Source organism: Mobula hypostoma, chromosome 1 (assembly GCF_963921235.1).
Source record: "Mobula hypostoma chromosome 1, sMobHyp1.1, whole genome shotgun sequence".
Lineage (NCBI taxonomy): Eukaryota > Metazoa > Chordata > Chondrichthyes > Myliobatiformes > Myliobatidae > Mobula > Mobula hypostoma.
In genome coordinates this window covers 33,395,482-33,418,500 of record NC_086097.1, presented here as the reverse complement: position 1 = coordinate 33,418,500, position 23,019 = coordinate 33,395,482, and the positions used below count along the sequence as shown (strand labels likewise).

General features: G+C 46.9%; 2 protein-coding genes across 7 annotated transcripts in view; one reads left to right on the top strand and one right to left on the bottom strand.

Moving 5' to 3' along the window:
• tgfb3 (transforming growth factor, beta 3) overlaps positions 1-10,148 on the top strand; it is a 28,129-nt gene extending 17,981 nt beyond the window's left edge. The window contains exons 4-6 of one of the 2 annotated variants that reach the window (XM_063046041.1): positions 54-243; positions 1,127-1,280; positions 6,408-10,148. In XM_063046041.1, coding sequence (XP_062902111.1) covers positions 54-243; positions 1,127-1,280; positions 6,408-6,566 — 503 coding nt within the window. In that variant the 3' untranslated portion in view covers positions 6,567-10,148. The remainder of the gene's footprint in view (positions 1-53; positions 244-1,126; positions 1,281-6,407) is intronic. The other variant, XM_063046031.1, reaches the window with a different exon arrangement.
• A 4,039-nt stretch (positions 10,149-14,187) lies between these two features.
• ttll5 (tubulin tyrosine ligase-like family, member 5) overlaps positions 14,188-23,019 on the bottom strand; it is a 508,510-nt gene continuing 499,678 nt past the window's right edge. For 2 of the 5 annotated variants that reach the window (XM_063045953.1, XM_063045964.1), the window contains exon 33: positions 16,117-22,333. In XM_063045953.1, the coding sequence (XP_062902023.1) occupies positions 22,269-22,333 (65 nt within the window). In that variant the 3' untranslated portion in view covers positions 16,117-22,268. Of the gene's footprint in view, positions 15,650-16,116; positions 22,334-22,359; positions 22,597-23,019 lie in introns of those variants that run through there. The other 3 variants (XM_063045983.1, XM_063045976.1, XM_063045993.1) reach the window with 3 other exon arrangements.

Below are 23,019 nucleotides of genomic sequence, written 5' to 3'. Positions count from 1 at the left end.
TGCAGTGCATTGAGGGTCAGTGACAGAGTGCAGTTCTCTCCTCTCGGCCACAGGAATCGATGACTACGAATACACAGAGCGGGGGGACCAGGGCCGTCTCCAGAAACGCAAGGAACAGAAGCTACTGAGCCGGGGTCCCACCAACCCCCACCTCATTCTCATGGTGCTACCTCCCCACCGGCTGGACAATCAGCAGCAGCGACAGAGGAAAAAACGAGCACTGGACACAACGTACTGCTTCAGGTATGGCCCCCAGTCCATGCCTCCCATTCACCCCCTCACTCTCTTTCATCTTAAACCTGTAAACCTCACTCCTCCTCCCTCCCCACTCCCAAATCTGTGACCCCCATTCCACCCTAATGCCCCTCACTTGAATCTGTAACCCCAACTGTTCACCTCTACTCCCAAATCATTAAACTGCACTCCCTACTCACACTCCTCCATTTCTGAATCCCTGACCTCCACTGTTGATCTCACCCCACTCCGAAATTTATAACCTCACTCGCCCCTCCACTTACCCATCTGAACCCATTCACTCCAGACATCTCCCAGGCTGATTTGAGTCTGTATTGACTGCTTACACCAATTCAACACTAATCCCACATTATTCTCCTCACATTCTACCCCTCACCTACACAATGGGGGTATTTACATTGGCCAATTATCTCCAGGCCTTGGAAGGGGATTGGAGAGCTCAGGTGCAGGCTCTCTCCTGAGGATGTGGTTATGGCTGGGGCAGCTGTGGTCACAGGGTGGATGGGGTTGACTGGGGAGATGGGAGGATAGTGGAGATTTGAAAACATTGGTGAGAACTTTAAAGTTCATTGTTCAATAGAAGAAAATCAGGGCAGGCAAAGGCCACTAGGCTGCTTGAGCCAGCCCCACCTTTCGGTGCCTTCACAGGTTCCTCATTGTCCTCGATTCCTGACCCTTCACTCCTGTGGTCTATTGCCTGCTACCCCTCCTCATTCTTCCATTCTCTCCCACCGTAGAATCATCTTCAGGTTTCTCCACCGCAGCCCCCTCATGATAGTCTGTGGTCTCGTGTGTTGACCTCATAGACTGTAGAGTGGAAGTGAAGGCAGAGTCTGGCGGATTCGCTCAATGTGCTAACATTTCTTTGCAGGCATTATGAGGATAACTGCTGCGTGCGCTCCCTGTACATCGACTTTCGACAGGATCTTGGCTGGAAGTGGATCCACGAGCCCAAGGGGTACTATGCAAACTTCTGCGCTGGGCCATGCCCCTACCTGCGTAGCACCGATACGCAACACAGCACGGTGAGCCCTACAGCATGGAAACAGGTCCTTCAGCTCAGCTAGGCTATGCCGACCAATATACCTTGCCTGTGATTGATCCATCTCCCTCTAAATCTTTCTACCGATGTAGCTGTCCAAATACCTCTTAGATGTTATTCATGTACCTGCCTCAATTGTTTCTTCTGGCAGCTCATTCAATATACTGATTACTCTCTGGATGAAAAAGATTTACTTATTTATTTTACTTCTTTAGAGGTACCTCATGTAACAGGCCCTTCAGCCCAATGAATCTGTGCTGCCCAATTACATCCATGTGGCCAATGAGCTGACTAACCCATACATCTTTGGAATGAGGGGAAAAACGGAACACGCAGAGGAAGCCATGTGGTCATGGGGAGAACGTACAAACTCCTTACTGACAACAGTGGGAAATGAGTCTCTTCCTTCTCTTTCAAACCTTTGCCTTCTAGTTCTTTATTCCCCAACCATGGGGAAAAGATTGAGTGTATTTATCCTATCTATGCCCCTCGTTATTTAACACATCTCTATAAGATCATCCGTCAGTTTCCTATAATTGTCCAACTTCTCCCAACAATTCCGTCTCTTGAATCCTGGCAATACCCCTGTAAATCTCCATAAGACCTATAGGAGCAGAATTAGGCCATTCAGTCCATAAAGTCTGCTCGCCATGGCTGTTCTATTTTCCTTCTCAATCCTATTCTCCTGCCTTTTCCACATAATTTTTCACACCCTGACTAATCAAGAACCTATCAATCTCTGCCTTAAATACTCCCAGCGTCTTGCCCTCGACAACTACCTGTAGCAACAAGTTCTATAGATTCACTGCCCTCTGGTTAAAGAAATTCCTCCTCATCTCCGTTCTAAATTGATGTCCCTCTATTCTGAGGCTGTGCCCTCTGGTCCTACACTCCTCCACTTGGAAACATCCTCTCCACATCCACTCTATCTACACATTTCAAAATTTGATAGGTTTCAATGAGATTCTGCCCCTCCTCATTCTTCTAAATTCCAGCAAGTACATGCCCAAGTCCATCACACACTCCTCATATGATTTCATCCGTGGATTGATTCTCATAAACGTTCACTGAACCCTCTCCACTTCTCCACTGTCAGCACATCATTTCTTAGATAAGGGGCCCATAACTGCTCACCATTCTCCAAGTGAAACCTCACCAGTGCCTGATAAAGCCTCAACATTACATCCTTTTATATTTCAATCTTCTCAAAATGGATCCTAACATTGCATGCCCTTTCCTCACCAGCGATTCAACCTGCAAGTTAACCATTAGGGAATCCTGCATGAGGACTCCCAAGTAATATTGTACCTTGGATTTTTGAATTTTCTGCCTGTTTAGAAAATGGTCTATGCTTTTATTCCTTCTACCAAAGTGCATGACCATGCACTTCCTGACACTGTATTCTATCTACCACTTCTTTGTCCGTTCGCCCAATCTGTCTAAGTCCTTCCGCAGCTTAACTGATTTCTTAACACTATCTGCCCCTCCACCTGTCTTTGTATCGTCTGAAAACTTGGCTACAAAGCCATCAATTCCATGATCCTAATCATTGACATATAATGTAAAAAGAAGCGGTCCCAACACAGACCCTTGTGGAACACCACTAGTCACTGGCAGCCAATCAGAAAAGGCTGCCTGTATTCTCACTCTTTGCATCCTGCCAATCAGCCAATAGTCTATCCATGCTCATATCTTTCCTTTATTAACATGGGCTCTTAACTTGTTAAGCAGCCTCACATGCGGCACCTTGTCAAAGGCCTTCTGAAAATCCAAAACACAGCATCCACCGATTCTCCCTTGTCTATCCTACTTGTTATTTCCTTAAATAATTCCAACAGATTTGTCAGGCAAGATTTTCTCTTAAGGAAGCCAGCTGACTATTTTATCATGTGCCTCCCAACTACCCTTAGATCTCATCCTTAAAAACAGACTCCAGCCTCTTCCCAACCACCGAAGTCAGGTTTACTGGCCTATAATTCCCTTTCTTCTGCCTCCCTCCTTTCTAGAAGAGTGGCGTGACATTTGCAATTTTCCTGTCCTCTGAAATCATGCCAGAATCTAGAGATTTTTGAAAGGTTATATTTAATGCCTCCACAATCCCTTCAGCTACCTCTTTCAGACCCCTGGGTCTAGCCTGTCTAGTCCAGGTGATTTATCTGCCTTCAGACCTTTCAGATTCCCAAGCACCTTCTCCCTAGTAATGGCAATTGCACTTACTTCTGCCTCTTAACACTCTTGAAATTCCAGCATACAGCTAATGTCTTCCACAGTGAAGACTGATGCAAAATCCTTATTTAGTTCTATTACTACGTCTCCAGCATTATTTTCCAGTGGTCTGTTATGTATTCTAACCTCTCTTACTCTTTATATATCTGGAAAAAAAGCTTTTGGCATCCTTTTTTATATTATTGGCTAACTTATCTCCATATTTCATCTTTTTCCTCCTTATGGCTTTTTTAGTTGTCTTCTGTTGGTTTTAAAAAGCTTTCCAATCCTCTAACTTCCCACTAATCTTTGCTTTGTTATATGCCCTCTCTTTTGCTTTCATGTTGTTTTCGACTTCCTTTGTTAGCCATGATTGCATCATCCTGCTTTTAGAATACTACTTCATCTTTGGGATGTATCTATCCTGCACCTTCGGAATTGTTCCCAGAAACTCCAATCCCCTATCAATCAACTTTGGCTAGCTCCTCTTTCATGCTGCTGTGATTCCCTTTACTCCACTGTAATGCTATCCACCCGACTTTAGCTTCTTCCTCTCAAAATGCATGGTTGAATACTATCATATTATGATCACTGCCTCCTAAGGGTTCACTTACCCTAAGCTCACTAATCAAATCCGAATCATTACACAACATCCAATCCAGAATAGCCTTTCCCTTTCCCCTCATGGGCTTAACCACAAGCTGCTCTTAAAAAGCCATCTTGTAGGCCTCCTACAAATTCTCTGTTGGGATCCAGCACCAACCTGATTTTTCTGACCTACCAGCATATTAAAATCTCCCATAACTATTTGTAACTATATGTAACATTACCCTTTTGACGTGTTTTTTTTCTCTCTCTCCTGTTGTAATTTGCAGCCACAACCTGTCTACTATTCGGAGGCCTGTATATAACTCCCATCAGGGTGTTTTACCCTTGCAGTTTCTTAACTCTACCCATAAGGATTCTACATCTTCTGATCCTATGTCACTTCTTCCTAAGGATTTGATTTCATTTTTTGCCAAGAGAGCCACCCACCCCCTCTGCCTACCTGCCTGTCCTTTCGATACAAGGTGTATTCTTGGATGTTAAGCTCACAACTGTGATCTTCTTTCAGCCGCGACTCAGTGATGCCCACAAATTCATACCTACCAAACTCTAACTGTGCTACAAGATTACCTACCTTATTCCATATACTATGTGCATTCAAATATAACACCTTCAATCCAGTATTTGCCACCCTTTTTGATTTTGTCATCATACTACACTGCATTTCATTCCACTGATGGAAATTTTGTCTCGTCCTTCTGACAGTCTCACTGCACACTGCATCTAATCGGATGCAAACTTTCCCATCCTCAGCCCTATTACTCTGGTTCCCATTCCCTTGCCAGATTAGTTTAAACCCTCCCAACAGCTCTAGTAAACATGCCCACAAGAATATTGGTCCCCTTGGGTTCAGGTATAACTGTCCCTTTTGTACAAGTCATACCTTCCCCAGAAGAGATCCCAGTGATTCAGAAATCTGAAGCCCTGCTTCCTGCACCAGTTCCTCAACCAGATCATCCTATTCTTGTCCATAGTGGTGCGTGGCACAGGCAGCAATCCTGGAGCTCCTGCTTTTCAGCTTACCACCTAACTACATTTTCCTACCGATGTCATTGGTGCCAATATGTACCAAGACACTCTTCACCCTCCTCCTTTAGAATGCCTTGGACCCAATCCAAGACATCCCTGATCCTGGCACCTGGAAGGCAATGTACTATCCGGGTGTCTCTTTCACATCGATCGAATCTTGTGTCTACTCCTCTAACTATGGAATTGCCTTTCACTACAGCCTTCCTCTTTTCCCCCATTCCCTTCCGAGCCACTGTGCTAGACTCAGTGCCAGAGATCCAGTTGCCACAGCTCCACCCTGATAGGTCATTCCCCCAATAGTATCCAAAGTGGTATTCTTATTACTGAGGGAAACAGCCACTCTGCTCTGTCTGCCCATTTCCATTCCCTCTCTGCTATCTATCATCTCCTCCTCTGTTTCCCATATGAGCCGAGGGTCATCGAGTTGTAGCTCCATTTCCTTGACACGTTCTCTGAGGAGCTGCAACTCGGTGCACCTAGTGCAGGTGTGGTTATCCGGGAGGCTGGAGGTCTCCCAGAGTTCCTACATCTTACACAAAGAACACAACACATCCCCGGAGCATTCTCATTGCACTAACTAAGGAAGAATGAAGAAGAAACTTACCAGAAACGTACCTTGTCTGTTGTTGCCGAAGCCTGCTGAGGCAAAAATTCCCCACTCTAAAAGTGGTCCACTTGCACAACGGTCGCTCCGCTTATCCCTGCCTTATTATTTGCCCTTGGTAATGAATCGTGTTTTGACTGAGCTGATGGAAAAAGCCAAAAGCCCATTGAATAGGGTCTTGAGGAAGTTCTTGAATATAATCCTGGGAATGAAAGGGTTAATGTATGAGGAGCGTTTGATGACCCTGTGCTTGCTGGAATTTAGAAGAATGAAGAAGGATCTCAGAGAAACCCATTGAATATTGAGAGGATAATCCTATAGTGTGGGAGTTTAGGACTGGGGGCACAGCCTCCAAATAGGATGTCCCTTTAGAACTGAGATGAGGAATTTCTTAAGCCGGAGGGTGGTGGACGCCAGGTTGTTGGGTATATTTAAAGCAGTGGTTGATAAATTCTTAATTAGGTGTCAAAGGTTATGGGGAGAAGGCAGGAGAATGGTGTTGAGAGGGATGGGGTTGATCAGCCATGATGGAATTGCAGAGCAGATTCAAATGGGGCACTCAGCCCTCTCAGTGAGTTTAGGTTTTAGCTGCTGGGTGAGGTGGTGTGTGGGGTGTTATTGTGGAGAGATAAATGATCTAGTGAGCTGTTCTCCCTTTGTTGACAGGTGCTGGGACTGTACAACACGCTGAATCCAGAGGCCTCAGCATCACCTTGCTGTGCCCCCCAGGATCTGGAGCCCCTCACCATCCTGTACTATGTGGGGCGAACCCCCAAGGTGGAACAGCTATCTAATATGATCGTCAAGTCCTGTAAATGTAGCTGAGGTTCCCCAGATTGCCCGTGTTTGTATGCATGCGTGTGGGGTCTGTATGTACATATGTGAGGTCTGTGTGTTGGAGTGCACATATCTGTATAGGAGGTATATGTTGGAGTACATGTGCATGGGTGCTGTTGGAGTACACGTGTGTGGGTGGCTGCGTGCTGGCGTGCATTTGTGGGTTCATGTTGGGGTACATGTATGTATGGGTGTGTCTTAAGAGTATATGTGTGGGTGTGTGTTGGAGTACATGTGTCCAAGTATGTGAGAGGGACAGGCTTCAAGACCCAAGCGGCAGACACCAGGAGGCTAACGAAGGGCCTGGTGCGTTTGCTCATTGCTGCCTGATGGAAGAAGCTGGCAAGACAGGAGTCACAAAGATTCACAAGTCCAAACTCTGCACCAGAAGTAAAGGATCGGTGAAGTTGTGATGTAGCGAGTGTGGTGGCGACAAGACATGGGAGATGATGCTGAATATCTCTGCACTGTAGCCAGAGGAAGGCAGAGAGCGACATCAGGTTTTAACATGAGTAACATTGACCAGTGGGCCATTGGCTCCTCAAACGGCCCCATGTACCAGACATACAGAGAACAGGGGTTCAAAGGACTGCAGCTGACCCCCTGCTCCAGCCTCAAGAACTCTTTGTATGTGAGCAGACCAGAGTGAGGAGCTTCCGGCCGGAGAATGTGCAGCGATGCATGAAATATGTCCTATAGGACGAGCGTGATCCTGGCCTTTACTGAGCACCAATGTTGGCTGGTGGCTGCCAAGTAAGAGCTCCACCCCCAACCCCCCAATCATCCCGCTGTGTGTTGTTCACAGACTGTGACATGTGAAGCCGAAGAGGAGTGTCTAGCATGGCAGAATTCCCACAGCAGACGCTCCGGTCAAAACCTGAATGATATACTGACCCAGAGAGATGCCCTCGCCCGTCAGTGTCACCCAGAGAAACCCCCTGTCACCCCCACCCAGACAGTTACATTTACTATTGGTCAATTTCTCAGTGAGGGTCTCCACGGGTCAGTCTTGGTGATATTCTCTGTGGGTCATTAACTCGGTGATGGTCACCATCAGTCTTTCGGTGACAGTCAGTGTGGCTCAGTCTCACAGTGACAGTCTCCGTTGGCTGGTCTCTTGGTGACAGTCAGTGGGGCATTCATTGTGTGTGCTGTCTGCGTTGCCCCTCTGCAGAGGTGTCTGGGTGGGATGAGCTCCCCAGTGACCTGTAGGGAGGTGTGGACACACAGGGAGACTGCTTCTCTCCGATTTACATTGACATTTGCACTGCGGTATGTTTTCATTATATTTAATTTATAATTCCCATTTTTTAATTTATTGACTGATCTATGGAGATGTCTCTGCATACCCTGAGCCCCTTCCTCCTGTCTTCCCCACAGCCAGTCCCTCTGGGATCCCCTTCCCAACCCCCACCACGCATCCTTGCTTCCTACCTCAGCTCCAGAGCCAGCGTCTTTGCGGTTGTCTCGCTGTGGACTCCGCGGCACACTGCAACTTGGGAGGAACAGTTCCCTCCATCCTCTACTGGCCATGGTGTTGTGCCAGGGTCTGAGCCAGCAAGGCGTAACAAGAGTTGCCATGAGTCTCACAGAGGAAGTAAGCAGGATGGGGGCCAAACCTTTGTCAAGGATCCACTGTTTGAGTAGGAAGGCTTTGAAGGAAATCCAACCTTGCTTTTCTCTTGGCATATCATAGTAGGCTTTGATCAGGGGTCTATACCTCCCAGAGTGCGAGGCTGGCTTCTGTTCAGAGTGGGTTATGTCTCGGTATCTGTGATACCCATTGCTGGGGCAGGGATTCCATTGTTTGCTAACCTGGTGCACACAGACCCAGACCAGACTAGACAGCAGGAGTGCTGGTATGCTTCCTGATCTGTGTAAAAATCCTCTTGGACAGGAGGCGAGTTTGGAAAGGTCCTGAAATCCAGCAGATGCCCCAGTTGGGACAGAGTATGATTTCCAATAGAAAAAACTGAGGGAACCAGGCCTCTAGTAACTTCCATTGTGCCACCCCCCCAACCCGACGCCTGCTCATTAGGAACACATTTGGTGTGTTCTCAGAAGATAGACAGCGAAGCAGGCAGTTAGTGGACGCAAGCTCTCAGAACTGCCAATAGGACAAGTGCGTGGGGAGGTTGATGAGGAATAATTCCTAGTCAGTACGGCCATTCATCCTCTCTCCTCTCTCACAGTGGGAGTGTGGGACCTTCCACTAATGTACAAAGGGACCAGTGAGGGCTTGGTTCCCTAATGTCACCATCTCCAATAATCCACTTCGATACATGAATTAATGTTTCACAAGCCATGAAGGAAACCCATCTGAGGGACGGCTTTGAAAGTTAGTAACCAGACCGAGTGAAATACTCAACTATCTCCTTACATATAAAAGTAGATGAAAACTACACTGCGGCTTGATAGGTTGTCCATACTAGGACATGGTTTTTCATACAGTGGAAGGTGTCGCATCACACTGTTAGAACACAACAGTGTGTCTCACATCAACAAATCAGTTGGAAGTGGAATCACTATTGTTCACTGAGCAATTGGATTTGTTTTGGTTGAAGGGAAGGAGCTTTAACTTTGAAGATTCTGAAGGATTCTCCAACTTATGAGGGAATTCATCACCTTGGCTGTGGCTGCCGTTTCCAGGTTGGATACTAGAATGGGGTCAGGTCCCGGGTTGGGGCAGAGGGCTACTAACCCAGCTAGAACAGGAGAGAAATGCATCCAATGGTAGAAGTGAAAACATTAGGAGGGGTTAAAGTCGGGGATTTTATTGGCAAATAAACAGCCCATAAATTCACAGTACATGGATCATAGGAAATTGGCTGTTCGAGAACAAATGGTTCTTGAGAACAGAGATGAAGAGGAATTTCTTTAGCCAGAGGGTGGAGAATCTGTGGAAGTTATTGGGTATATTGGTACATTTATGATTAGAAACATTGTCAGAGGATCTCAGGGGTGAAGGCTAGAAAATGGGGCTGAGACGGAAAATATATCAGCCATGATGGAATGGCAGAGCAGACTCTAGGCTGAATAGCCTAATTCTGTTTCTATATCTTATGGTCTTGATTCAGTAACTGGTGACGGGCATCTTTCACCTTTGTGCCCTTGACAAAGTCTTTCTGAGCCCTTGCGGTGCTCCTGCTATGCTGCTGGAGGAAGCTCCAGAATGATGCAGGATGGTGTGAGCCTCAGGGGGGGTCTCCAGTACCTGCTGGTGTTTCCTCCTCATTGACTGGCTTGTTGATGGTGAGGCTTTGGGAGGGAGAATGGGAGTGTGGTGCAGCTCTGTGAATGAGTAACTGTATTCTGTAAACATGTCTGTACAGTGGTAATAAATCTGCAGGGTTTACTCGTACTGACAACAGGTAGACCAGGACTCCAGTGCCACCCCTACTTGTGACGGCAACGGGAAGTCCCGCATGGCCATCTCAAGCCGGTCACACAGGGGCAACAGTTCTGTGGAAAGTTGCACATCCCACCTGCTAATTTATTTTGTAGTACGTTTTCCCATTAATGAATAAACCTTTTTTTAAAGAAAAGCGAATAAGGTTGTTGAATGCAACTTAGTTGAGATTAAAGTGTAGCTTGGATGAATTTTCTTTGCCTCTGTTGATTGGGGAGATCCTGCCATTTACACCAAGATGTTGTTCAAGGGCAAAGGAATAGGGTGAGGGTAAAGAGCCTGGACAGTGGTCAGCTGGAGAGAATGATACCAAGCACATACCATGGAACCAGGCCCAAACACAGGACCTGAGCTCGACCCCTTTCCACATTGTCACCTTCCCTCAGCACTGCCTTGGAATGGATGCTTTATATTTTTGGCTGAAGTCTCCAGACTGGAATTTGAACCCCAGCCTGCTGCGATGGGTAGAGAAGATTCCTCTCCTGTGTGCTGAGGACCCTGCCTCACTTCTGTGTCCAGATCTCTGAATCCCGTGTTGAGTGGATGGGACTTGGAATGATCTATGGAAGTTCTCACCTGATCTTCTGGTTACACTGATTCATGGTGCTGACTCTGGTTAAAGCATGGTTGCTGAGAGTAAGAGAATGGGAGCTGGATTAGGAGACCACATGACTTCTGAATACCCACCTTGGAGGCACTAGTGGTCATATATAGCGTTAAACACTCAGGGTACTGCGTCACCATGTACCACCCTGCCCCTGGTGGGGCAGGATGAGCTATGTGGGGTCTGGCAGTGCAAAGTGTGGGGACACCAGGGTAATGTATGGACAGGAAGAGTGTGTGTAGAGGGTCAAGGAGGGAAGATGTGTGGAGGAACTAAGCAAATAATAGAGGGGGGAAGGATTGGGGATCTGATTGATGAGCTGGGGTTGATCGGTAACACTAGCTGGTGGAAACAGGAGTGGAGGTAGTGGGATGCATGACAGAAAGGTTTAGCTGTCTAAGGGAGCACTGCTCACAGAGCGGCTGATGGGCTGTTTGTCCACAGCCTAGTGACACTGCATGTGCCAAGCAGCCTCCAGCACATGTCCATGTTCCATCAATTAACACAATTAAAGTGGGTGCAGGTCATGGTGGTGCTAATGTTTTTGCTTGGGACAAAAGTGAAGCACAATCATGTCCTCTCTGTCCTGGCAGAGGGACTCTACAACATACCCTCTGCAGCTACCCAAAAGCTCTGGGAGAAGGCTGCTACTGCCGGCACCATGATCAGGTATGGAAGGCAGTGGTAGAAGGAATCTTCTCGGCCGTTAATAATTGTAGGCACCTCCGCCAACTCAGAAAGCCCATAGCCTTTGTCAAAGCTAGAGACCAACCACAGCCTCAGCCCAGATCACCAGCAGGCTTGCTCGCCACAGCATCCGACTTGCAACTGAAAGTTGATCTTGGTAAGCAATTGAAGTTCCCTGACTTCATTTTTTCATCATTCCTGATGCCTGACATGGTCCTTCTGTCAGAAACCACAATTCAGGTGGTCATGGTAGAACTGACAGTTCCTTGGGAAGACTGGATTGAGGAGGTGTTTGAGCGTAAGAAAGCCAAATACCAGGAGCTGGTAGAGCAGTGCCAGAGATGGGTGGAGGGCATGATGCAAGCCTATAGAAGCAGGGTGTAGAAGTTTTGCTGGGCTGCTTGCCGTGCAGAACCTGCTCTCTCCTTGGCATTATGAGGATTGCAAAGAAAAGTCATCAGGACCATCATAGAGGCTGCTGAGTGAGCTCCAGATGGCTATGGATCAAGAGATGTGACCCGTAGATCAATGCTGCTGGGACACAAACCTGGGTCTGATCAACCGTGGCTGGGTTGACTAGGCAAGAGTATCTAACGTTGAAAGACCCGAAACACACGATGACCTCAGTTTACATCACAGATGATGTGTCCCAGCATATCCTAGGATGTATCTCAATATCATTATATCTCTATAAAACCATGGTTAGACCACTCGGAGTACTGTGTTTAGTTTTGGTCACCTCATTAGGGTACAGAGGAGACTCACCAGGATACTGCCTGGACTAGAGAGCATGTCTTATGAGGATAGGATGAGCAAGCTGGAGCTTTTCTCTTTGGAGTGAAGGAGGATGAGAGGTGACTTAATACAGCATTCAAGATGATAAGAAGCACAGATTGAGTGGACAGCCAGAGACTTTTTTCCAGGGCAGAGATGGCTAATTTTAAGAGGCATAATCTTCTCCCAGAGCTTTTGGACAGCTGCTGAGGGTACTGTATGCTCCAGTGTCCCTCTGCTAAAGCAGAGGACATGATCATGCCCCACTTTTACTCCAATGGAAGGGAGGGATGGCAGAGGTAACTTTTTTATACACTACAGTGGGTGTGTGGAACATGCTACCAGGGGTTACGACAGAGGCAGATACATTAAGGACATGTAAGAAACTCTTAGATAAGCACATGAATATTAGAAAAATGAAGGGCTGTGTGGGAGGAAGGGTTATATTGATCTTAGAGTAGGTTAAAAGGTTGGCACAACATTGTGGGCCAAAAGGCCTGTATTGTGCTGTAATGTTCTATATTCTACCTTCATCCACTCAGCAGCCTCCAGCACATCCCCAAACTCTATCAATGATAAACACAATTCAAACAGGGGTGCAGTTCCAAATGGTGCCTAATGAGTAAATGGTGAGTATGACACTGCCCTTGGACAAGTGAACGATGCCTATACCCTCACTCCTACTCCAACAATACCTTCCCCCAGGGTCAGCCAGCAGCTGCAGTACGGGCCCCCCATGGGCATCCTGTTGACCCTGGCCAGCCTGAGCCAAAACCCTAGTTTGGGTACAATCTCCCAGAATCTGCCTGACCCTAGATGAGGGTAGTGCAGTGGATGTGATCTATATGGATTTTAGTAAGGCATTTGACAAGGTTCCACACGGTAGGCTTATTCAGAAAGTTAGAAGGCATGGGATCCAGGGAAGTTTGGCCAGGTGGATTCAGAATTGGCTTGCCTGCAGAAGGCAGAGGGTGGTGGTGGAGGGAGTACATTCAGATTGGAGGGTTGTGACTAGTGGTGTCCCACAAGGATCTGTTCTGGGACCTCTACTTTTCGTGATTTTTAATAATGACCTGGATGTGGAGGTAGAAGGGTGGGTTGGCAAGTTTGCAGACGACACAAAGGTTGGTGGTGTTGTAGATAGTGTAGAGGATTGTCAAAGATTTCAGAGAGACATTGATAGGATGCAGGAGTGGGCTGAGAAGTGGCAGATGGAGTTCAACCCGGAGAAGTGTGAGGTGGTACACTTTGGAAGGACAAACTCGAAGGCAGAGTACAAAGTAAATGGCAGGATACTTGGTAGTGTGGAGGAGCAGAGGGATCTGGGGGTACGTCCACAGATCCCTGAAAGTTGCCTCACAGGTGGATAGGGTAGTTAAGAAAGCTTATGGGGTGTTAGCTTTCACAAGTCGAGGGATAGAGTTTAAGAGTTGCGATGTAATGATGTAGCTCTATAAAACTCTGGTTAGGCCACACTTGGAGTACTGTGTCCAGTTCTGGTCACTTCACTATAGGAAGGATGTGGAAGCATTGGAAAGGGTACAGAGGAGATTTACCAGGATGCTGCCTGGTTTAGAAAGTATGCATTATGATCAGAGATTAAGGGAGCTAGGGCTTTACTCTTTGGAGAGAAGGAGGATGAGAGGAGACATGATAGAGGTGTGCAAGATAATAAGAGGAATAGATAGAGTGGATAGCCAGCGACTCTTCCCCGGGACACCGCTGCTCAATACAAGAGGACATGGCTTTAAGGTAAGGGGTGGGAAGTTCAAGGGGGAATATTAGAGGAAGGTTTTTTACTCAGAGAGTGGTTGGTGCGTGGAATGCATGGCCTGAGTCAGTGGTGGCGGCAGATACATTAGTGAAGTTTAAGAGACTACTGGACAGGTATATGGAGGAATTTAAGGTGGGGGCTTATATGGGAGGCAGGGTTTGAGGGTTGGCACAACATTGTGGGCCGAAGGGCCTGTACTGTGCTGTACTATTCTATGTTCTATTTCCCTCTTGGGAGGACATGCAATGTAATTTGTCCACCCATTTCCCCCCTTATTAACATAGGTCTCTGCAGTGCACCTTCAGACAAAGACTACTTGATACAAGCCTTACATCTCAAAATATTAATAAATGTTTTATAATTTTAGCTGTAAATGTCTCCCTGAAACAGAACAATCAGTTGCTGCTATAGTCCTTCCCACATCATTCTAGAATAAAACATACAATTCTCCAAGCAGCCCACCCCACTCTATGTACAGAGTGAAATAATTTGCCAGTAGTATGCAAAATGCATCCCAACGGTCCGCATCCCCAAGCAGCTGTTACCTCTCACCCCAACCACCTCTCCTGATGTTACTCAGCCAGCACTGGAATATCTCTCCACAGCTTAGTGAGAACCCTAGGCAGCCTCATCACACTGGGGTTCACCCATCCCATCCTGTACCCATTCTTGCATCCCTCCAGGTGAGGTATCTCACCTCCCCTGGTTGGGGAGTGTTAAGGAGGGTGGGCAATGAGGATAGGGACTCATTCATTTGGAAGGCCCTGAAGGTGGTCAGGGCAGGACAGGGAGAGAGGAGGTGTGTGAGGGAGGCTGGGAAGTGTTCTGAGGATGGGGGAGAGTCCTCGGTCACCTTCTACAGCCTCAGGGCCCCAGCGGTGATTTCCCTTTGGTCCCTTTGCATCGATTCCCAGCAGAACAGTGGCTACAGGAGAAGGGATCCCAACTTCCGACACATGCCATCCTGACCTGGAAATCAATCCTTGGCCTGTCACTCCCTCTGGGTCCAAATCACAGCACTCCCTCCCTTCTCTCCAACAGCAGTCACTGGGTGGGTGGTGGGTGAGGGAGGATCAGACACACTCCCCCAGGACAACAAGTGGACAGGACTGAGGGCACCAGCACACATCTGACTGTGACTGAAGACATTGATGTCTGCATTCCAGGCCCCAGGCTGGGCCGTCCCAAGCACTGTGTAGTCCAGAGTGGCATTCTAGCACTGAAGACCCTGTGCTTCTGCCATTGGCTTGAGGGAGTCAGTGCTGCCTGTCCTGAGTCCTGGAACTGACCGCAGGCCATCCTGAGTCCTGGAGCTGACCATTGGCAGTCTGGCAAACTGGAGCTGACCGTGGGCTGTGTCAGGTCCATGTGGTGAAGGTTTCCAGCGAAGTCCCATTATCAGATGGAGCGATATTTGTCGTGGTTCTGGTTAAACCCCATCGGCACTGAGTCCACAGCACAACTCCATGTAACACCACAGCAATGGGATGTGTGAAATGATTCCCACAGATTCAGGTCCACACTCCTCTGATAGTCCAATCCGTGGCGGTTTAAGGAGTTTGACCTGTCCGTAGAGATCAGTGCAATCTGTCCATAGGGGTCAGTGGGTCTGTCTGGTAGGGTTTCTAGGACAGGTGAGTGAAATGGATCAGTGAGATTGGTCAAAGGGATCGGTCAGTGGGAAGGGTCAGAGGAATCGGTCAGTGAGACTGGTCAGTGGGAGGGTCAGTAGGACCGGTCAGAGGAATTGGTCAGTGGGATGAGTCAGAGGCATTAGTTGTCCACTCACGCAGATTTCCCTGCTGGGTTTGCTGAGGTCTCTGCTGTAATAGATAAACAGAAAACATCCTTAGGGAGGTGAAGCTGCATGCCAGAGGAGAGTGTCAGGAGTCTGTGCCCTGCTGTGGGAACTTGATTAAAGTGGGAGCCAAACTATAGTCCACCAGGCCCACCCTCCTCAGGAGGTGTTGCTGTGCCCCAGATCGGAGGTTAATCATGCTGAGATAGTGGCACCTGGCCAGCTCCCACAGGTGGATGGTGTCCAGGACAGACTTTATTATAAAGACAACGATTAATTTTATTTGTAACATGTATATCAAAACACTGAAACATCCAATGAAATGCATTATTTCTGTCAACGACCAGCGTAGTCCAAGGTTATGCTGGGAGCAACCCACAAGCGGTGGCACTATGCTTCTGGTGCCAACATAACATGTCCACAACTTACTAACCTGGAAATGTATGCGGTGACAGGAAGAACACTCAAACTCTTTACAGGCAGTGGCAGAAATTGAATTAATTTTATTTCTTACATCCTTCACGTACATGAGGAGTAAAACTCTTTACATTACGTCTCCGTCTAAATGTGCAATGTGCAATTTATAGTAATTTGTAATAAATAGTATGTACAACAGGTCAGTCAATATAGCATAGAAATACAATGTGAATTAATCAGTCTGATGGCTTGGTGGAAGAAGCTGTCCCAGGGTCTGTTGGTCCCTGATCACTGGCATTGTGAAGAGTTACGTTAACTACTACGCTGCCATACTGTTCAGAAGCAGTTTGCTACTTCTTTACTTTCTAGCCAATGTTGACCCTTTTGCAAAGCTGACCTGGTGTGGGATCTTACTGTGCTGACAGGGACCATCGCTCGTCACTGAATGGCTGTCAGAAATGATGATGTAAATCCCTCTGACCTCACGTGTGGCTGCTAAACCCACAATGGCGATTTCAGCCAAGATGTGGCCACAAGGTACGTGAGATCCTAGTGCCATAGACCTCTGTTCCTGTGGGACCATTCCAGCTATGGCCACACAGCAGCCAACCACCTCCCCATCATCAAGGACGTCTTCAAAAGGCAATACCTCAGGTATCCATCATGGTGGATCCCCACCATTTGGGACATGCCCTCTTCTCATTCCTGCCATCAGGGAGGAGGTCACAGGAGGCTGAAGACACACATTCAACATTTTGGGAACACCTTCCTCCTCTCCCATCAGATTTCTGAAGTCTGGAACACTCCCACAAGGTTTTGCTCTCATTTGCATGGTGCTGTTGCCACAAAACAACAAATTTCATGACACAAGTCGGTGATAATAAACCTGATTTTGATTCTGATCCTGATGATTCAGAAACCTGCGAGATGTTCCATACATGGTACCAAGTCACCACAGGCAGGAGCAGAAGTTGGCACTCAGTTCTTTCGCTGCTCACTTTGAATTGTTGCCTCAGTTTCCCAGGCCAGGAGTTGTAGCTACAGGTTGAAGAGTTTGTCTAGGAAAAAGTTCCATAGCTCCTCTCCCTTGGTGTGTTGGTTCCTACCGATCTTGCCCATTGACGGACAGGTTCCCATTTTACAAATTCTTGTTAGGGACTCACATCTCAGAACATTCACCCCAACAAATTCCCTCATTGTCTCAAACTCCTCCACTGCATCAATGTTTAATCCCGTTCACACAGGAAGAGCAATAACTTTCACACACCGTCCTTTCTGCAGCACAACAAGCTGATCAGTGCCCAGACTCAACAGTTGTTCTGGTTGCGGCTAACAAAGGCCTCGGTATCTGGCAGCAGCATGGTAGAATAGCAGTTAGCGTAATGCTATTACAGCAAACATATGCTCCCAAACCTGACCCTGTCCCTTCCAGAATTACCAGGCATGACTTTAACATCCTTTAAACAAACTGATATTTAGGGGTGGGAAAGTAACGTAGCAGTTAGTGTAATATTTTTCAGCATCAGTGACCCAGGTTCAATTCCAAAATTGTTTGTAAGGAGCTCTCTCTGTGACTGCGTGGGTTTCCTCTGAGTGCTCCAGTTTCCTCCCACATTCCAAAGATATATGGGTTAATTAGTCTGATGGGTGTAATTGGATGGAGCGGACCCACTGGACCGGAAGGCCTGTTACCACGCTGTACCCCTTAGTAAATAATTGAAAGATACCTATTACAGCTCCTGCACTGGGTCATGTGGGCTTCAGAGTTCAAGTAAATCCGTTGTTAAAGTACGTTATGTCACCATAGACAACCCTGAGATTAATTTTTTTGCGGGCATATTCAATAAGTCCAGAATACAATAATAATAACAGAATCAATAAAAGACCAACTTGGGTGTTCAACCAGTATGCAAAAGCTAACCAGCTCTGCAAATACAAAAGAAAGAAATAATAATAATATAAAATAAATAAGCAATAAACATCGAGAACACGAGATGAAGAGTCTTCGAAAGTGGATCCTTTGGTTGTGGAAACATTTCAATAATGGGGCAGGTAAAGTTGAGCGAAGTTATCCCCTCTGGTCCAAGAGCCCGATGGTTGAGGGGTAATAACCGTTCCTGAACCTGGTGGTGTGAGTCTTGAGGCTCCCATACCTTCATTCTGATGACAGCAGCGCGAAGAAAGCATGTCCTGGGTAGCGGAGGTCCTCGATGATAGATGTCGTGTTCCTGGGACAGTGTTTTGTGTAGATGGTGTCAATGGTGGGGAGGGCTTTACCCGTGATGGACTGGGCCGTATCCACTGCTTTTTGTAGGATTTTCCATTCAAAGGAATTGGCATTTCCAAATCAGGCTGTGATGCAGCCAGTCAATATACTCTCCACCACACACCTATAGAAGTTTGTCAAAGTTTTAGATGTCAGATCAAATCTTCGCAAACTTCTAAGAAAGTTGAGGCACTGCTGTGCTTTTTTCTGAAATGATAACCATAGAGGAATTTAAAGTTTCCGACCCTCTCCACCTTCTGCTCCCCTGATGAGAACTGGCTCTGGCTTCCTCTTCCTGAAGTCAATAATAGCAACTTGGTCTTGCTGATATTGAGTAAGAGGTTGTTGTTGTGACATCACTCAGCCAGATTTTCAATCTCCCTCCTATTTGTCACCACCTTTGTTACCATTTGTCACCACCTTTGATTCAGCCTACAACAGTGGTGTTGTCAGCAAACTTAAATCTGGCATTGCAGCGTAGCCACAGAGTCGTATGTGTAAAGTGAGTAGAGCAGGGGGCTAAGCACACAGCCTTGTGGTGCACCTGCACTAATGGAGATTGTGGCGGAGATGTTGTTGCCAATTGAACTGAGTGGTGTCTACAAGTGAGGAAATTGAGGATCCAATTGCACAAGGAGGTATTGAGGCTAAGGTCTAGAAGCTTATTGATTAATAATAGTCTGAGGAGATGGTAGTATTGAATGTAGTCGATAAGGAACATCCTGATATATGCACCTTTAATGTCCAGATGACTGGCTTAGTTTCATGTGCTAAAACTGAAGCTGGTGTTTGGTGACACAAAATGCCCTGTAGTCACTTGCCCAGATTAGACCTAGAGCATGTTGCAAGACCGCCAACCTTACCGCAGACAACAAGGACACCAGGTTCTCCTCTCCAGGTTGCACACTGTTCCTCTTTCTCAACAGTGTGATGAGCTGGGAGCTCTTTCCAACAACACCTTCACCTGAAGGACTGCAATGGTTCTGGAACAGCTTACTACCTCCTTGTCGAGGGCAGTAAACACGAGTTTGCAAGTTAGGTGGTAAGGGGTTGGAGTTCTGTCTGTGTGTGTGATGAGGCTGCATGACTGGGAAAAGAATTTGCTTGATGTTGTTGTCTTGTTCTATTGTTGTTACTGCTGTTTGTGTTCTGCTGAACATTGTTGGCAGAATCAGAACAAGATTTAATATCACCAGCATTGGTCATGAAATTGTTTTTTTATGGCAGCAGTACATTGCCACACATAGTAATAAAAATGATATATTACAATAACTATATCAAAAAAATAATTTAAGTAAGTAGTGCTAAAAGAAAGAGAATAACATAATGAGGAAGTGTTCATGGGTTCATTGTCCATTCAGAAATCTAATGTTGGAGGGGAAGAAGTAGTTCCTGAAACTTTGAGTGTGTGTCTTCAGGTTCCTGTACCTCCTCCTTGATGGTAGCAATGAGAAGAGGGCGTGTCCTGGGTGAAGGGGGCCCTTAATCATGGATGATACCTTTTTGAGGCATTGCCTTTGAAGGAGTCCTGGATACTGAAGAGGCTAGTGCCCATGACGCAGCCGGTTGAGCTTACAGCTTTTTCCTATCCTGTGCAGTGGCCCCTCCATACCAGATGATGATGCAACCAGTTACAATGCTCTCAATGGTACATTCGTAGAAATTTGTCAGTGTCTTCGCTGACATACCGATTCGTCTCAAACTCATAATGAAATATAGCTACTGTCAAGCCTTCTTTGTAATTGCACCAATATGTTAGGCCCAGGATAGATGCTCAGGGATGTTGACATGCAGGAACTTAAAACTGCTCACACTTTCCACTTCTAATGCCTCAATGAGGACTGGTGTGTGTTCCCTCAACTTACCCTTCCTAAAGTCCACAATCAATTCTTTCGTTGTACTGATATTTGAGTGTGAGGTTGTTGTTGTGACACCACTCAACCAGCTGATCTATCTTGTTCCTATATGCCTCCTTGTCACTATCTGAAATTCTGCCAACAACAGTTGTGTTATTGATAAATTTATAGATAGCATTTGAGTTGTGCCTACCCACACAGTCATGAGTGTAGAGAGAGTAGAACAGCGGGCTAAGAATACATCATTGAGGTGCGCCAGTGATGATTGCAACCACTGTAGAGTTATTGTGGCGATAGGCAAATTGCAGCAGGTCCAGGTCCTTGCTTAGGCAGGAATTGACTCTAGCCATGATCAACCTCTCAAAGCACTTCATCACTGTGGATGTGAATGCCACTGGGTGGTAGTCACTGAGGCAGCTCACCCTGCTCTTCTTGGGCATTGTGGCCCTTTTGAAGCAGGTGGGAACTTCTGACTGCAGCAGTGAGAGATTGAAGATGTCCTTGAACATTCCCATTGGTTGGCACAGGTTTTCAGTGCCCTACCAGGTACACCATTAGGGCCTAATGCCTTGCGAGAGTTCACCCTCTTGAAAGATGTGCTGATGTTGGCTTCCAAATCAGAGCTGACAGGGTCATTGGATGCTATAGGGACTCACATAGCTATAGTTTTATTCTCTTTTTCAAAGTATGCATAAGAGGCATTGAGCTCGTCTGGGAGGGAAGCATGACTTCCAATCATGCTGTTAGGTTTCACTTTGTAGGAAGTAATGGCCTGCAAACCCTACCAGAGCTTAAGATAGCCTTCTTTAAGTCATACCTGGACTTCTTGTACAATTCTAGATCACTGGTCTTGAATGCCACAGATCTATCCCTCAGCAGACTACCCATCTCCTGGTTCATTCATGGCTTTTGATTTAGATATGTTCAGTATGTTTTCAAAGGCACTGACTCATCCACACAGATTTTGATTAAGTCAGTGACAACTGTGGTGTTTTCATTCAGACTCGAAGATTAATCCCTGAATCACTGTGTATTTTGATGTAAATACATCTGAATCTGGTGACCTTGCCTGCTCTGACCAAAGAGGCGATGATGGAGAGTGGGCAGATGATGAAGCCTCTCCCTCCTGTACACAGGGGCATTTTCTCTAATCATTGCTGACTCTATTCCTGAATGTGTCACTCTGCTTGGAGGACTTAACGGGGATCTGTGTCTTTGTGGAATTCATCGAATGCTCCCTGCTCACTGAGACGTTACCAGCTGTTGGATGAGATCTCAGTGCAGTTCTGCTCTACTTCCACTCACTGAGTGTAGAAACATACCCTGTGGCAGCAAGTTTAGCAGCCTTGCTCCAAGCGGCATTTACAATCAGACACCTGATCTCAACGGTTCCTTTAGCAGCTGCTCCCCAGCCATTTGATACCCAGCTCCCTTGTCTGGGCACAGAGCCAGTGACCCCTTCAATATCTGCGAAATTCCTGACACACTCAACACAGAGACGGATAGAACGGGAGATAGATTGTTTTTGCTGTAACACTGGTCTATGCTCCTCCCACCCCTGCTGAATGGAGGGAAGAGAGAGCAGAGACCGCAGCAGGGAAAGGGCCTTCACTGTCTGAACCTCTCCCCAACTCCGTCCTACCCTCACAAAATGCTGGAGGAACTCAGCAGGCTAGGCTGCATCTGTGGAGGGGAATAAACAGTTAACATCTCGGACAAAGACTTTTCATTGTCTCAATGACTTGGCCTCTGTAGCTGTATGTGGCAATGAATTCAACAGATTCACCACCCTCTGGCTAAAGAAATTTCTTCTCATCTCAGGTCTAAAGGAACGTACCTCTATTCTGAGGCCATGCTCTCTAGTCCTAGGCTCCCCCAATTTCTCAGTGGAGCCCCACAATTTCTAGGTCAAGTTGGGGGCAGTGCTTGCCTCTCTTGTCCCTCTGGATGGGAGAGTCTGTATGTTTGGCAGCTGCCGTTGGTGTACCCTGTGGTAATAGTGGCAGTGTTACATTCCCCTGACCTTTGCACCAGGGATTTCCCCTCTACCCGAGGCATTCGGCAGTCTTAAACCACCTGTCGGTGTAACAGTGTCACCCAGTGCTTCAAGTACACATGGCAGCGCAGCACGGCTTATATCGACTGATGATTTTTCCATAACCCTGGAACACTGCGGGAATTAAGCACATGGAGAGAAGTGGTCCAGAGCAGAAGGAAACACCAAAGACCCATCACTACCCCGCAGCTCTCGAAAGCAATTGAACTAAAGGGTCAGGATATCAAATGAGCAACATGTCAGAATCACAAGAGATTCTGCAGATGCTGGAAATCTTGAACAACACACACAAAACGTTGGAGGGACTCAGCAGGTCAGGCAGCGTCGATGGAAGGGAACAAACAGTCAACGTTTCAGACCGAGACCCTTCATCAGGACTGGAAAGGAAGAGAGAAGAAGCCAGATTAAGAAGGTGGGGGAAAGGTAAGTGGGTGGGTGAGAGGAAATGAAGTGATCAGCTGGGAGGTGATAGGGGGAGAAGCTGAAGCATAAGGAATCTGCTAGGAGAGGAGAGTGGAGTATAGGAGAAAGGGGAGGAGGAGGGGAACCAGAGAGAGGTAATGGACATCTGAGGAGAAGATGTGAACGGGTAACCAGAATGGGGAATGGAAATAGGGAAATTGGGAGGAGGGAAAAATTACAGTAAATTAGAGAAATCAGTTTTCACGCTATCGGGTTAGAGGCTACCCATGCAGAATATGAGGTGGAATACTCTCCCCTAACCCAAGACAGGCCTCACCATGATAGTCAACGATGCCATGGACAGACATGTCTGAATGGAAATACAAAATTGAACTGAA